Genomic DNA, 16,959 nt, shown 5'->3' with positions numbered 1-16,959 from the left:
ATCCTGGGCCTTTGGGCAGGCTTGCCACGAGTACTTTGTTCTGTTCTGCTGATCTAAACCACAGGTGCCTCTAGCCTAGTATAAGACTACTCTGACTGGCAGCAGCTCTTCCACAGAGGCCCATCCCAGCCACCAAGATGTTTTGACTGGAGATGAAAAGCATTGAAACTTGGGGCCTTTGAGGAACCTGCAGCAGAGCAGGTGCTCCTACAAACCATCTTACTGCCACTCTATTTGTAGGCCAACACGTTTCCAAGCTACTGCTTCATTTGTTAGCCACCTTGAATACTGTTCACTATAGAAAGGCAACCTGCAAATAAATGGAACCATTAATCCAAGGAAGCTAATGCTGAAACAGTCCCCCGGCCACACTGAGTAGGGACATGAACCTCTCGCACCTCTTATGCCAGTAAGCCCAGTGGGCTCTACCTTTCCATCTTCCTCCACCCTCTGCTCCTGTCACATATTATTAAGGGGAGCAAATAGTGGGGGAGCTCCCTCCTTTCTTAAAACCAGCAAATCTCATGCACAATGCAAAACCTCAAGGCCTTCTCAAAATGCCATTCAGGATCCACAGTAACTACCATATTTTTCGCTCTATAAGACACACTTTTCCCCTCCTAAAAAGTAAGGGGAAATGTGTGTGCGTCTTATGGAGCAAATGCAGGCGGGAGGCTCTGCTCAGTGCTCTCTTTAAAGAGCCGCACACGCGCTCCGCACGCTCTTTAAAGGGAGTGCGGCTCTTGTGGGAGCTTTTCCTCCTGCTGCCCAGGAGAGGCTGTGCGCGGCTATCCCACAAGCCAGGACAGAAAGTGGGACAGCGCTTGCTGTCCTGGTTTGTGGGATAGCCGTGCGCAGCCTTTTCCGGGCAGGGGGAGCCTTCATCCTGCTGCCCGGGGGGGGGGGAGGCTTTGGCGGCTATCCCATAAGCCAAAACAGCAAGAGGCTATCCCCGAAGCCAGATCCCTCTTGCTGTTCTGGCTTCTGTGATTCAGAATATTTTTTTTCTTGTTTTCCTCCTCCAAAAACTAGGTGCGTCTTATGATCTGGTGCATCTTATAGAGCGAAAAATGCGGTATTTGATGTATCTGTTTGATGTCATGCAATCAAGAACAGGAATGGTAAATTAATCAATATTCATAATCAACATGAAAGGGGGGGGGGGAGAGAGAGACCTGAAGCAGCCTCTCTCGCCCTGCCCTGAACTTATTAACAGCTTGCCAGTGTTTTGTTTTGTTTTTTAAATCTGAAATAAAGAGTTGGGAGACCTGAGCCTTCCAAAAAGACTGCAGCGACAGCAGTGTTTAATCAGCAATACAAACAAACCTTAATGCACTTTGCTAAACACACAGCATGAAATGTGAAATTTAAGAGCGAAACAGCCCCTCCACCCTCTCTCTTTTTCTAGGCAACTGGCTGACTTAAAAAATATCAACTGATGAAGGAGGGCAATTAAGCCTGCAGCCTTTCTCTTGTCACCAAATGGACTATTTCTGCGTGACTACTCCAGCACTCCAAACAGGTCCATAAATCACTTTTATCCCAGAAAAAAACCTGTTATTTGAATATTTGTCTATGTGTACCTACTGTAGATTATTTGACAACCTGAAAGCAGAACACCCAACTTTCTTCTGCTTAGAAACACACACCAGACAAACCCAAAATCTTTTTACGTGATCACCCAGAGTTCATGGCTTTTTACAAGCACAGTCTACTCCAAAGACAACCAGAAAGAAGACTGTTTCTGTGGACTGGGACTTTCGCCTTGAGCCATTCTCCACCTCCTGGAACTTGTACAATGCCACCAACCGCTAGAAGACTTTGTGGATCACTCACAAGATCTACTCATCTGGGTTGGCATACTGGTCACCAACCAATCACTAAAGTCCATCAACAGTTCCTTCTGCCTCTGGAGGAATAGCTTGGAACTCGCCCATGAGGAAGAGGCCCCAAATCAGTGGTACAGCAGCAGTGTTCATTTCACAGCCTCTCTAGAAAACTACATCCAGTTAGCAAACACAATATTGAGCTAGATGTATTAATGACCTGACTCAGTACAAGGCAGATCCACGGGTCCATGGAAAGGCTGATTCCACGGCTGGTATCTTTTTCATCAACCAGCTCCTGCAGCAACTTACGCTCCTCTGGATCAGACTTCCCAGCCTGGTGCTTTCCAGAAATTTTGCAAACTCCATCAGCCCCAGCCAACACAGCTGATAGGATCTGTAGTTCAAAACATATGGGCCAGGGAAAGCTGATCAAGAGAGAAGTGTCTGAGAATTGTACCATAACACCAGCTACCAGGAAGCAGAAGAGGCTTCTGTAAACATCTTCACTTATACTTTGTGTTGGGCACACGTTTAAATTGTCAGCAGCTTTGAGCACCAGTCTTGGCTGAAAAGTGAGGCAGAAATATAACGTGAAGAAAGGTTAAGGTCTGCAGCTGGTGAAAAACAGAACGATAGAATACTACAAGCAGCCACAGAATAGCTGCTATGCTATGTTATGCTATGTTACGGGGGGGGGGGCTGCTCCTCAAAACCCAGAATTATAAACTCCACCAGAGCATGAAAGCATCCAAGTGTTTTATCAGAAAACAGACAGTTTTCTGATACCTATGAAGTTTTATTCTGCACTCGTTTTAGACACACACTCACACGCTGCAGTAGAACAGGCTGATGTTATTGTGGGGAGGGAACTGGTCACTTCCAAATCCTTGAACCCACCAAGAAACTGCCCACTTTAAAGTTTGCTCCCTCCTTTAATCTTAAGCAATGGAAATTCTAAGTCCACCTGTTACTTCCTGCACTGATGCTTCTAAGACCTAAGCAGAGCCTTCAGCAACCTGGAGCCCTCTAGATGTTTTGAACTCCAGATGGGAAGAGCTGAAGATAGACCTATACGGTGGTACCTCGGATTACATACGCTTCAGGTTACATAGGCTTCAGGTTACAGACTCTGTGAGCCACAGAACTGCACCTCTGCAGGACAGAGGAGACAACCTGTTGCAGAGCACCTGCAACTCACAGAGCTGAATCTTGGTGGTTGTTACTAGCCTGGGATGGAGGAGGGGTAGAGGAAGAGAGCCCATAGTCAGAGTAAATGTTGCAGGAAAAGTAGGCTTGTAAAGAATGCAGGAAGGGGTGTGTTCTGCACTGAAAAATGCAATTCGTTGTTGTGTTTTTATTTTTTAAAGAACAACTCCTTCATTGGCAAACAAATCTGCTGACTTCAGGATTTTCCCCAGAAGGGAGATCTGATTCATGGAAGTGAACACTCCCTCCTCAGAAATGGAACCAGAAGGGAGAGCATGACAGTGACAACAGCAGTCCCAAGTTAAGTGTGGTGTTTACACTGCCTGGAACATTTCAAACTTTGCCAACACGACAGTCCTGGTGTGCGTGACCTGCATTTGTGTCAACACCCATCCCGCAACTAGAGACCAAACTCACCCAGCCCAATCTGCACCATCTGCAGGCAGAGAAGGTGCTGGCAAAAAGCAGCACCACCAGGCCCACAAAACAATCCACCTGCCAGACTGCTGAGCACCCAGCTCTAACATGTTGCCTACCAAAGTATCACACCCCCTTTCAGGAACAGGGGATTTCTGACCCAACCCTTCTCTTGCAATTGGCTTGCTGCTAAGAAAACGGAAGAGGAAGAATGACAGCGATTTGTGTGTTTTGTTTTTCCTGACAGCTGGGTGCCAGAAGGGCAGCATGCAGCAAGGATAGCAACCTTCTTGCTTGGACCAGCTCACAGCCATCCCCTTGATAGAAAAACTGGGAACTCAAATCAGCAAAGAGTGCAGCAGAACACCAAACACACAGAGGGAAGCTTGAAAAAGGAGGGAGGCAGCTTCATAAAAAGGACAAGGCAGAAAAAGGAGCACCAGCTCTGGGGCATGAGCTAGACTGCCATGTCCACAAAGGCACAAATCAGGAAAAAAGCAGCTCAGAAGGGAGGGAGATGGGGTTGCCATGGACCCAGGATGCCTGGGACAGAATATGATGCTAAGAGAACATGGATCCACCTGGCCAAGGGGGTGACATGAGGTTGCATTGAGCAAGGACAGGGAGGCAGGACAATGAATTGGGGGGCAGGTAAGGAAGAGGTTTGAAGAAGCCAAGAGACAGTGGTGGGAGACCAGTGTTTAAACGTCGCGTTGAAGCTCACTGGGTGGCCTTGTTGCTGTCGCTGCCTCTCCGCCTAGCCTACCTAGCAGGGCTGTTGTGGGGATCAAATGAGGAGGACAACCATGTACACTACATCGAGCTCCTGGGAGGGAAAGGTGGGATGCAGTAAATAAATAAAAAGGAGGAGAGCCAGGAGGAAGAGCTGGCTGAACCAGCTGCTGGGAGTTTTTTGGGGGGGGGGGCTATTGGTCTTAAGTTTTTGCCTGCCTAAATCAACTCTGCAGTTCACTTCTATTTACATTTGGGTTTTCGGGTGCTGGTGGGCTGCAGTTGCAGGGACAGGTGCAAACAGGAGAACCAGGGGAGAGAGGTGGCAGGCACGGTGCTGGAAGGCTGCAAAAGGAAAAGGGAGAGCAACGCAGCAAATACCTAATGGCGGGGGGGGGGGGCGAGAGCTGGCTGCTCAATGGCAGCAGTTTAGTGCAATCTGCACTGAAGTTTAAATCCGAATTAGGCTTGCGGGGTTCACGCCTTGGTCTCCCTTTGAGAGCCAGACTATAAAGAAGGGGATGGTGAGAGAAGAGAGGAGAGCAGGCTGGCCACGGGCAGCAGCTCGGTGCAATCCGAATTAAGGCTTCGATTCGGATTAGGCTTGCTTCGGGGCGCGCAGTATCACCAGCCCCCTTCCCTGCTGCAAGGGGGAGGAAAAGGGAGGTGGGCGGGAGAGGCAGGAACAGTAGAATGGGAGAGCTGCCTGGGCGAAGAGGCAACGCTTCGCCGTAATCCGAATTAAAGGTGCGCCCTTCTGCTCCGCTACCCGCCCGCCACGCAACCCCATTAAGCAGGGACAGAAAGGAGCTGGGGGGTCTCTGGCGGGGCAGGCAGCTTCTTCAGCGCGCTTCATCTTAATCGAGGCTCTGATCCGGAGTCGATCCGGATCGTGCGTACTCCCGAGGCGGCGCCTCCCTCCCTCCCTCCCTAACTCACGCCGAGGGGCTCCCTCCGTGCTGGGCGACATCCTCGGGCGCGTCGTAGAAGAGCTCCTCGGTGTCGGAGTCAGACGCCATGCGGACACGAAGCGGCGGACAGACCCACAAGGGAAACCGGAGCAGAAGTGGCGGCGGCGGCGGCGGCAGCGGCAGCAACCGGGCCGGGCCTCGCGCGCGAAGTCTCGCGAGAGAGGGCTGGGGGGGGAGGGAGAAGGGGAGGGAAGCTGCAGAGCTACGAAGAGGGAAGCGAAGAGTTGGAGGGGTAGCCGCAGAGACACTTCTGGGTTCCACTCCGCCAGGGTTTCCCCCCAGCAATCTGAGACTGTGCCTGCATGAAGCTCTAACTTCTCTTCATGCCTCTTCTGGCTCTGGGAGACAAGGCAGGAGGGGATTGCTCGTTTGTATGTACAGTATTAACATTAACTGTTAATCCATCCCCCACATATTGCTGTCAGCTCCCCAAGGCAAAGTGTAAGCAGTGATTTATTTTTTTTCTGAGGGTACTGAAGGTTATGCAGCACCTATCTTTTCTAGAAAGAAAAGCACTGGTTAAAAATGTGGCACTAACTCTAACAACTTCATAGTGAGTTCCGGCATCTTTTTTCCTAGAACAAAAGCACAGAGTTTTATTTTAAATAACTGCAGTAAACAGAATAGTCGTCAGCATAACTATCAGATCATGGAATCACTCTGAAAGATGCCAGAGCATGCAGTACTGTGTGGAACAAGCCCCACACCATGAATAGGAGAGGAACATGTTGCCCATCATCTGAGAATTTCACATCACTCCCTGGAAGTTAAAATGCGCTTCTCAGCTGCATCGTAATAAACAAAGGTGCTTGTGCCATCCAATCAAAAATTAGGAGCAAGAGAGCAGGGAGAGAATATCTGAAGGAACATGGAGGGGGACATATTATGCTTTGGGGGTGTTTTTCTGCTAAGGGGACAGGACACCTTCACCGCATCGGAGGGATGATGGACGGGACCATGTATCGTCAAATCTTGGGTGAGCACCTCCTTCCCTCAGCCAGGGCATTGAAAATGGGTCGAGGATGGGCATTCCAGCATGACAATGACCCAAAACACAAGGCCAAGGCAACAAAGGAGTGGCTCAGGAAGAAGCACATTAAGGTCCTGGAGTGGCCTAGCCAGTCTCCAGACTGTAAACCCATTGAAAATCTGTGGAGGGAGCTGAATGTTCGAGTAGCTACACATCAGCCTCAAAATCTTACTGACTGGGAGAGGATCTGCAAAGAGGAGTGGACAAAATACCTCCTGAGATGTGTGCAAACCTGGTGGCCACCTACAAGAAAAGTCTAACCTCTGTAATTGCCAACAGGGGTTTTGCCACCAAGTACTAAGTCATCTTTTGCAAAGGGATCAAATGCTTATTTCACTCATTATAATGCACATCAATCTCTGACTTTTGTCTTCTGGATTTCTGGGGGTTTTCCTGTTGTTATTCTGTCTCTCACAGCTACAATAAACCTACCAGGACTCTGTCGAAGATGGCACCTGAAGCAAGTCTCCTGTGAGCCTCAGCAGAGTGAGTAGGAGCTTTTAAAAAAATAATAAGGAAAAAAGACACACTCCCGGAAAATAAGCTTATATCGCAGCCAGATAAGGACTCTGGGAGTTGCCGGACAGCATTTTAAACATCCTCCCTTCCTTTGAGGCTCTTTGAAATCCCGCTGAAGCCATCCAAAACTCCTCGAGGTTATCTAAAACTATTTGAGGCTAATTACAACGCTCCGAGTTTCCTTCAAACAAAGCCCTCAAATATACGGACGGGGAAAAGTAACCCAAATCTAGTCTGGGGATGGTACTCAGGCGGCAAACGGGAAAATTTAGCAGGGGATCAAATACTTTCCCCCCTCACTGTACACAGAGCCCTTCCTTTGGTTTCCTTACACCTCACGAGGGAGCTGGCCCCACACCCAACAGAGTGGCAGCTTGAACCATGGATCACCACTTCAGAGGGGACCCAATGTCTCCAGGCCCACAGAAACAAACTCCAGCAACTGCTCAGAAGGATCTTCCAGTTCAAATCCTATCAGGGTGTAGGGCAACTGGGAGGTGTGGAGGCTGGGTATGATGTCCATTGAGGAAGAATGTGCTTTGATTGGCTGTGTAGTTCTGAAGACCATTCATCCCTAGGTTTGACTGACTTTCTCCCTGCTATGTACAAGGCCTGAAGTAAGGAAGACAAAGCTTCTCTGCTCCTTGCTCCTCAAATTGCTTTGCAAACATGTGCATATTAGGTACTAGGAGGAATGCTGACTAAAATACTGATGAATTTTCACAAGGCCTTTATCATATTTTTAACAAAATGCAAACTGTTCTATACGTTTTCACATGGAAAGAGGTGAGTGAGCAGAAAGTACCCCCTAGTGGGACAGTGAGCCAGTGGCACAACCAAGGCCATCACTTGTGAAGTCCTGAGGCTCCCTGGTCTTCAGTGCTTGGAGTGATGTTCTGATGCACCAGCTGATGCCCTCCAGATGCTTAGGACTACAGTCCCCACCAGAGCCCCTCATTCATTTAGGTGTTCATGCTATGTAATCATGTACACGCTGAATAACAACAATAAAATGGATGCCAGGGCCATTATCGGCAATAAAGTTTTCTTATTTGCAGATAACACAAAGCACTTTGGAGCAAAAAGTGACCGAGTAAGGGTAACATCAATATCAGTGAGCTCCCGTTGCTCGGTCCCTGCTCCTGCCAACCTAGCAGTTCGAAAGCACGACAAAAAGTGCAAGTAGATAAATAGGTACTGCTCCGGGGGGAAGGTAAACGGCGTTTCCGTGCGCTGCTCTGGTGTCAGTGTTCCGTTGCGCCAGAAGCAGCTTAGTCATGCTGGCCACATGACCTGGGAAAACCATTTGCAGAACAGACAGACTCCGTCTCCCTCGGCCTGTAAAGTGAGATGAGCACCGCAACTCCAGAGTCGTTCGCGACTGGATTTAACTGTCAGGAGTCCCTTTACCTTTATGAAGATTAAGGCACACCTCAAAATCAAAATGATTTTACAGTCATCCTTTACAGACTGTCCTTGGATCTGGTATTGGACCACTTCAATCAGATACTCCCTGCCGAAGTAGACAGATCCTCCGAGCTGGAAGGCCCATCACTTGACCTGTGCCCGTCCCGGCTGATTAGAGCGTGTACAGATGAGGTGCCCCCCCCCCCGGGTGAGATCATCAATCAGTCCCTTGGCACGGGGACTTTCCCAGGGGAGTTGAAGGAAGCAGTGGTGCATCCACTCTTAAATAAAACATCTCTAGATCCTTTAAATCTATCCAATTACCACCCAGTTTTGAATCTTCCATACCCGGGTAAGGTAATTGAGAGAGCAGTTGCTGAACAGCTTGGTAGGTTTCTGGATGACCCATTTCAGTCTGGCTTTTGCCCTGGTTACGGGACTGAGACAGCTTTGGTCGTCCTAACAGATGATCTCCATAGACAGCTGGATCGAGGCGGGTCGGGACTGCTGATTCTCTTAGATCTGTCAGCAGCCTCCGACATGGTTGATCACGAACTTTTGGACCACCGCCTTGCCGACGTGGGGATTCAGGGCACAGTTCAACAATGGCTGCGCTCCTTTATCTCAGGTCAGGGACAGAGGGTGGTGCTAGGGAGGGAGTTGTCGCCGTGGCACTCCTTGATGTGTGGAGTCTCGCAGGGTGCAATCCTTTCCCCAATACTTTTTAATATCTTTATGCGCCCCCTTGACCAGATTGTCTAGAGCTTTGGGCTGGGTTGTCATCAATATGCTGATGACACCCAGCTTTATCTGTTGATGGACGGCTGCCCTGACTCGGCCCCGGACACACTGACCAGATGCTTGGAAGCTGTGGCTGGATGGCTGCGTGGGAGCCAGTTGAAGTTAAATCCTTCGAAGGCAGAGATCCTCTGGCTGGGTCCGGATGACATGGGGTTGAAGGGCCAACTCCCATCTTTTGTGGGGGGTTCAATTAGTGCCAGCGCCTTCTGTCAAGAGCTTGGGTGTAACCTTCGATGCCTCCCTTTCCATGGAGGCGTAGGTTGCACCCACAGCAAAAGTGGCATTTTTCCATCTCCGCCATATTAAGCAGTTGGTCCCTTACCATTCTCGCCCTGATTTGGCCACAGTGATCCATGCGACGGCCACCTCCAGGCTTGATTATTATAACTCGCTCTACGCGGGGCTGCCCTTGAAGCTGACCCAGAAACTCCAGCGGGTGTAGAATGCTGCAGCGAGGCTCCTTACGGGGTCCTTGCCATGGGATCAAATTCATCCAGTGCTTTACCAACAGTAATCCTCCAGCCTCTACTGCAGAGGCTCAGGGCAGAGAGGCGGAGGCAGTGGCGTAGTGTGGGGGGTGCAGGGGGGCCGGCCGCACCGGGCGCAACATCTGGGGGTTAGGGTTAGGGGGCGCAAATCCACGGGTTAGGGGGCGCAAATCCACGGGTTAGGGGGCGCAAATTACTTGCCTTGCCCCGGGTGCTAACAACCCACGCTACGCCACTGGGCGGAGGGAACTAAGTTCTCTCAGGAGGAGTGCTCGCCTCCAGGCCAGGTGAGGCGAGTCACCTGTGGACCGGGGCCACCCTATGCCTCAGAGGAGATAAAGGCCAGCCCACCCAGTCCCAGGTTGTGGGAGCAACATCGTTGGTTAACTGTTCCTGCAGGCACCCTGTCCTGCTTTCTGCCAGAGTTCCTGACCACGCTCGACTCCGTGCCTTGGACTCTGCTTCAGCCTTGGACCGGACACGGACCACGCCTCATGGTACCCCCCCCCCCGGGAACAGCACAGGTACATTTGTAGACTGCGCAGATGCGGACCGAACCATTAGGCTTGACAGGTGTGACGATCGGGATTTCCCAGGGGGTATTAGGCACAGGCTCCAGCACTCCTTGCTCCATAAGCTGGTCCAGTTCCTCGCCTATACGGGGTTTCAGGGTGGATGGGAGCCGGCGGGCCTTGATCCTGACAGGTTGTACTGCGGGGTCAAGCTGTAGGGCAATGGGGGGGGCGAATACTGTCCCAATTTCCCATCAAACCCCCCCAGAAATTCCTTGCATGTAGTGTCCACGTCCACTTGTAAGTTAGTGCGATTTACCCTGGTGATGGCTAGCTCCAGTGGTCCAAACCATGCCAATCCCAGTAGGCTAACGTAGGGGCCCTAGACCACAAGCAAGTCCATTTGCCACGTCCGCCCTCGATATTGCACCCTGAATGTCCCCACCCCCATTGTGGAGACCTTACGTTTATGGAAGTCCCGAATAGTAAATGGGGCCGGCCTGAGTTTGGGACCCCCCTAGGACACAGTTTCCTTAAGGTCCTTGCTGAGATTATGGATAGAGTTGAACCCGTGTCAAGCTCCATGCGGCACGAGGCCCCCTCTGTACCTCTACATAATTTTTCTCTATGTTGGGGTGGGGCAGCTGGTATACCTGGCACTCCGTGCTCTCCGTCAATTTGCCTTGGTGCGATGGGCCCCGGGACCTAGGGCTCTTGGATCGGTCATCCGATGCCTAGTGTCGGGTGGGCTGAGCCCGACACACTCGGGCGATGTGTCCTGATTTTCTTCACTGCCTGCACTCTGCATTGCAGAAACGGCAGTCCTCCTCTCGTGACTCTCCCCGCAGCTTTCGCAGTTCCCTCCTTCTTGTCGAGGCAGCTGTGGCCTGTGCACTGCTTGAGTGCACCGTTGTACTCGGTGCACCTCCTCCCTGTCAGATCCTGCGTCATCGGCGAGGTCTTCATGGTGGACCCTCAGTTGGGACGACGGGCTCGGCTGTGCCTCTTGCGTCGACCTCTCAGCAGATTCCATTGCCAGGGCCTCCTCCAGAGCGACCTGAAATGTTAGGTCCTTCTTGGCGTAGAGGCGTCGTTGCAGCTTCTCATCCTTCAGGCCACAGATGGGGCGGTCACAAAGCAGGTTCTCCAACTCTGAGAAGTTGCAGAACTGGGCAGCTTGGCGGAGAGAGGTCACAAACCCAGTTATGGTTTCCCTAGGGGCTTGCTGCTTTGCGTAGAAGGCATTTCAACGAGCCACCACCGAGGGCTGCAGCGAGAAGTGCCCCTTCCATTATTATTTTGTAAGGAACAGTAGCGACGTCTTCAGGTGCAAGGAGAGGCCGGGCGATTTCGAACGTCTCCTCTCCATAGACGCTGAAGAGTGTTGCCCTCTTCTTGGTGTCATTGGTGACCCCTTTGGCTTCTAGGAGGAAGGTGAAACGGGAGGCGTATGCTTCCCAGTCTCCAGATGCTGGGTTGAACTGTGAGAAGCTGCTGTTGGTTGCCATTCTGAGTTCCTTGGGTCCCGGAGCCGAAGCCTGGATACACGGTGCAAGGCAGCGGTGCGGCAGGTAGCGGTGCTGTGCTGCTGTGTGTGGCGGTCAGTTCAGCGGGATCCCACCTTCGTCGCCAGTGAAATATACTTGGAGTCGAGTGTGGATTTCTTGGTCTTTATTCAGGTTATAGTAGCGAGGAATGGAAGTTCGCCCAAACTGTCTGCTTTATATACATTATTTACACAATGGGCCGCACGTGATTGGCTAATTCCGGGATTCTCCTGTAGGCCAATCAGGTTGCAGATTCACTTCCACCTGGAGCTGGATTGGGTGGCTCCTGCGAACCAATCAGACTGCTGCATTCTGAATCCTATTGTTCTTGGACCAATCAGACTGCTGCATTTTGGATCCTATTCAAATCAGTACATAACATGCCTGTTAAGCTGGACAGGTCAGTGAGAATATGCGCAGACTACAAGTGCACAACCAACAAGGCGCTTCAGCAGCACGCTTATCCAGTTCCTGTCATCCACCACCTGCAGCATTCTCTGGGTGATGGCAAGGTCTTCGCTAAACTGGACCTTGCCCAAGCCTATCAACAACTGCCTGTCGACGACGCCACCACTGAAGCTCAGACGATCGTCACCCACCGAGGGGCGTTCCAGTGCCGCTGGCTACAGTTCGGGATGAGCGTGGTTCCTGGCATCTTTCAAAGCCTCATGGAGCATCTCCTGCAGGGGCTACCGGGCATGGTGCCGTATTTCAATGATGTGTTGGTATCCGCAGACTCACACCAGCAGCTGTTTGAGCGCATCCACACCGTGCTGACCAGGTTCCAGGTAGGTGGCTGGGCTCAAGGTGAAAAAATAAAAGTGCCAGATCGCCATTCCGCAGGTGGAGTTCCCGGGTTACCTTATTGATGCCTCCGGTCTTCACCCAACTGCATCCAAGATCCAGGCCATTCAGCAGGCCCCGATTCCAAAAAGCAAGACGGAGTTGCAGGCGTTCCTGGGGCTGCCACAACATGTTCCCGCCAAACAAAGCAACGCTAGCCAAGCCTCTACACTGCCTCCTCAGCACGAAGATACTGTGGTCCTGGGGTCATCAGGAAACAGAGGCCTTCAACGCAGTCAAAGCCCTCCTCTCATCAGACAGTGTGCTGGTACAGTACAGTGAAGCCAGGCTGCTAGTCTTCGCCTGCGACATCTCGCCCTTTGGCATCGGGGCTGTCCTCAGCCACCAGTTTCCAGATGGTAGGGAAGCACCACTCGCCTTCTTCTCCTGGACGCTGTCTCTGGCCGAACGGAATTACAGCCAGCTCGACAAGGAGACACTGGCACTTGTGGCTGGAGTAAAGAGAATCATAGAACCATAGAGTTGGAAGAGACCACAAGGGCCATCGAGTCCAACCCCCTGACAAGCAGGAAACACCATCAGAGCACTCCTGACATATGGTTGTCAAGCCTCTGCTTAAAGACCTCCAAAGAAGGAGACTCCACCACACTCCTTGGCAGCAAATTCCACTGTCAAACAGCTCTTACTGTCAGGAAGTTCTTCCTAATGTTTAGGTGGAATCTTCTTTCTTGTAGTTTGGATCCATTGCTCCGTGTCCGCTTCTCTGGAGCAGCAGAAAACAACCTTTCTCCCTCCTCTATGTGACATTCTTTTAGATATTTGAACATGGCTATCATATCACCCCTTAACCTCCTCTTCTCCAGGCTAAACATGCCCAGCTCCCTTAGCTGTTCCTCATAAGGCATCGTTTCCAGGCCTTTGACCATTTTGGTTGCCCTCCTCTGGACACGTTCCAGTTTGTCAGTGTCCTTCTTGAACTGTGGTGCCCAGAACTGGACACAGTACTCCAGGTGAGGTCTGACCAGAGCAGAATACAGTGGCACTATTACTTCCCTTGATCTAGATGCTATACTCCTTTTGATGCAGCCCAGAATTGCATTGGCTTTTTTAGCTGCCACATCACACTGTTGGCTCATGTCAAGTTTGTGGTCAACGAAGACTCCTAGATCCTTTTCACATGTACTGCTCTCAAGCCAGGTGTCACCCATTTTGTATTTGTGCCTCTCATTTTTTTTGCCCAACTGCAATACTTTACATTTCTCCCTGTTAAAATTCATCTTGTTTGTTTTGGCCCAGTTCTCTAATCTGTCAAGGTCGTTTTGAAGCGTTTTGATCAGGATGCCCTTGAGTCCATCATCCAAGTCGTTGATAAAGATGTTGAATAAGACCGGGCCCAAGACAGAACCCTGTGGCACCACACTAGTCACTCTTCTCCAGGATGAAGAGGAACCATTGAAGAGGAACCCTTTGGGTTCGGTCAGTCAGCCAGTTACAAATCCACTGAGTGGTAGCATAGTAAAGACCGCATTTTACCAGCTTCTTTACAAGAATATCATGGGCCACCTTGTCAAATGCCTTGCTGAAATCAAGGTAGGCTACATCCACTGCATTCCCTTCATCTACCAGGGTTGTAATTCTGTCAAAAAACGAGATCAGGTTAGTCTGACATGACTTATTTTTCAGAAATCCATGCTGACTATTGGTGATCACAGCATTCCTTTCTAGGTGCTCACAGACTGGTTGCTTAATGATCTGCTCCAGAATCTTCCCTGGTATTGATGTCAGACTGACTGGGCGGTAATTATTTGGGTCCTCTCTTTTCCGCTTTTTGAAAATAGGGACAACATTTGCCCTCCTCCAGTCTGCCGGGACTTCGCCTGTTCTCCAGGAATTCTCAAAGATGACTGCCAGTGGTTCTGAGATCACATCTGCCAGTTCTTTTAATACTCTTGGATGCAGTTCATCTGGCCCTGGAGACTTGAATACATCTAAACTAGCCAAGTCTTCTAGTACTATCTCCTTAGTTATTCTGGGCTGTGTTTCCTCTGCTGAATCATTTGCTCCAAATTCTTCAGGTCGGGCATTGTTTTCTTTATCGGAGAAGACTGAGGCAAAGAAGGCATTGAGGAGTTCAGCCCTTTCTGTGTCCCCTGTTTGCATTTCACCATCTTCTCCTCTGAGTGACCCCACTGTTTCTTTGTTCTTCCTTTTGCTACGAACATACCCATAAAAGCCTTTTTTGTTGCTTTTAACCTCTCTGGCAAGCCTGAGTTCATTCTGTGCTTTAGCTTTTCTGACTTTGTGTCTACACGTGCTGGCTATTTGTTTGAAATCCTCTTTGGTGGTTTCCCCCCTTTTCCATTTTTTTGTACACATCCTTTTTTAATCTTAACTCAGTTAAAAGTTCTTTAGATAGCCACCCTGGCTTCTTTAGGCACCTTCCATATTTCCGTCTCATCGGTATTGCCTGAAGTTGTGCTTTTACTATCTCCCTCTTAACAAACTCCCAACCATCATGAACTCCCTTTCCTTTTAGTATTACTGTCCATGGGATCTCACCCAGCACTTCCCTAAGTTTTATGAAGTCGGCTTTCTTAAAGTCAGTAAATTGAGTCCTAGTATGCTTGGCTGCTCCTTTCCGCTGTATAGTAAACTTCAGAAGAGCATGATCACTCGTGCCTAATGATCCTTCCATTTCTACCCCACTAACCAGGTCATCAACATTGGTTAGGACCAGATCTAAAATGGCTGTTCTTCTTGTTGCTTCTCCCACTTTCTGGACAATGAAGTTGTCTGCAAGGCCAGTGAGGAATCTGTTTGACCTTATGCTCTTGGCTGAGTTTGACATCCAACAAATATCCGGGTAATTGAAGTCCCCCATTACTACTATCTCCCTTCCTTTTGCATGCTTGGCCATCTATTCCAGGAAGGCATCATCTATGTCCTCCGTTTGGCTTGGGGATCTATAGAAAACTCCCACAATGAGGTCACTGTTATTCTTCTCTCCCTTAATTTTGACCCAAATGCTCTCACTCTCTAAATCTTGGATATCTTCACAGGTATACACATCCCTGACATATAACACCACTCCTCCTCCTTTCTTGTCTAGTCTGTTTCTCTGAAATAGATTGTATCCCTCCATTATTACATTCCAGTTGTGGGACTTATCCCACCAGGTTTCAGTGATGCCTATTATGTCATATTTAGTTTGCTGTACCAAGAGCTCAAGCTCATCTTGTTTATTTCCCATGCTTTGCGCATTAGTGTACAGACATTGAAGTCCATTAATCATTCCCCCGTGTCTCTTATTTAAGGATTTTTTCCTCCCACCACTAGGTCTGCGTGCTGTTTGCTCCATTTGGTCTATGACATTTGGATGATCATCTTCATCAATTGATAGACTCCTACCTTCAGGAGCACTGTCTCCCTCCCCCACATTAGTCAGTGTAAAGCCCTCCTGATGAGGTTTCTGAGATTTTTGGCAAAAACATTCCTCCCAACCGTTGTGAGGTGCAGCCCATCACTTGCCAGAAGTCCATCTTCAAGAAACTGCAGTCCGTGATCTAAGAATCCAAACCGTTCCTGTTTACACCATTTGCGAAGCCAGCTGTTCACTTCCACTATTTTTCCCTCTCTCCCTGGGCCACTTCGTTCAACTGGGAGGACAGATGAGATGACAATTTGTGCATTTAATTGCTTCAATTTCCTGCCCAGAGCCTCGTAGTCTCTTTTGATCTTCTGGAGGCTATTGCTTGCAGTGTCATTGGTTCCCACGTGAACCAAGAGGAAGGGGTATTTGTCAGTGGGTTTTCTGATTCCTTGCAGTCGTTCAGGTACATCTTGGATCTTAGCCCAGGGGAGACAGCACACTTCCCGAGACATCTTGTCAGGCCCACAGATCACTGCTTCTGTTCCCCTCAGTAGGGAATCCCCTATCACCACTACACGCCTCCTCTTAGGTTTGGTCGGGGTTCTTCCGTGAGCTGTCCATTCCAAGGTCGCCTGCACATTCCCTGAGGACTGACTTTGCTGCTCGTCTTCATATACCTGATCGACTGTAATGAGGGAGAGATCCTCAAATGGAGTCTGCTCTTCGTCTTCCATGCTAGGGGAGAGGACCTCCAAGCGATTGTGTATTTCTAAACAATCAGAGCGAACCCTGGGCCTCCTACTTCTTTGAGTCACGTTTCTCCATATATCTGGCTCCTGTGTTGGTGAACTAGCCTCCTTCTCAGGGGTGTCCCCTGTCTCCTCCTTGGTGGAGACGGTGTGCTCTGTTGCTTCCAAGAAGAGCTCCAGCTCTCTAATTCTTTGGAGCGTAGCTACACGTTCCTCCAGTTGCTGGACTTTGTCTTCTAAGAGGGCAATCAACATGCAATTGCTGCAGGTAAAGCTGCCTGCAACCTTTGGCAAGATGGCAAACATTGCGCAGGAACCGCAGGCGACTGCAGCTGTTCCCTCACTCCCATTTTTTTTATTAATTTTCACATTAATCACATACAAAAGAAACAAGAAAAAAAGAAAAATGAAAAACATTACAATACACAAAAATAAATAAAAACACATAAAAGAAAATTTTAACTTCCAAATCCTGATTTCATTACACTGATGACTGACTTCAAGTCCCCTCTAACTGAATTTCATTTTAACACCTAATTAGCAGTTCTCAAAATTTCTGATAATATTAACTTCTTTC

The 16,959-nt window shown here is 49.6% G+C and overlaps 1 protein-coding gene across 2 annotated transcripts in view; it reads right to left on the bottom strand.

The window, feature by feature from the left end:
* Positions 1–5,317, bottom strand: part of WDR44 (WD repeat domain 44) — a 42,337-nt gene extending 37,020 nt beyond the window's left edge. Inside the window, exon 1 of one of the 2 annotated variants that reach the window (XM_083422580.1) lies at positions 5,124–5,317. In XM_083422580.1, the coding sequence (XP_083278706.1) occupies positions 5,124–5,203 (80 nt within the window). In that variant the 5' untranslated portion in view covers positions 5,204–5,317. The remainder of the gene's footprint in view (positions 1–5,123) is intronic. The other variant, XM_083422581.1, reaches the window with a different exon arrangement.
* Between the last annotated feature and the right edge of the window lie 11,642 nt (positions 5,318–16,959).

Source organism: Podarcis tiliguerta (genome assembly GCF_965153285.1).
Source record: "Podarcis tiliguerta genome assembly, chromosome: Z".
NCBI classification, from domain to species: domain Eukaryota; kingdom Metazoa; phylum Chordata; class Lepidosauria; order Squamata; family Lacertidae; genus Podarcis; species Podarcis tiliguerta.
Note: the sequence above shows the minus strand (reverse complement) of the source record. Positions and strands in the feature narration are given on the sequence as shown.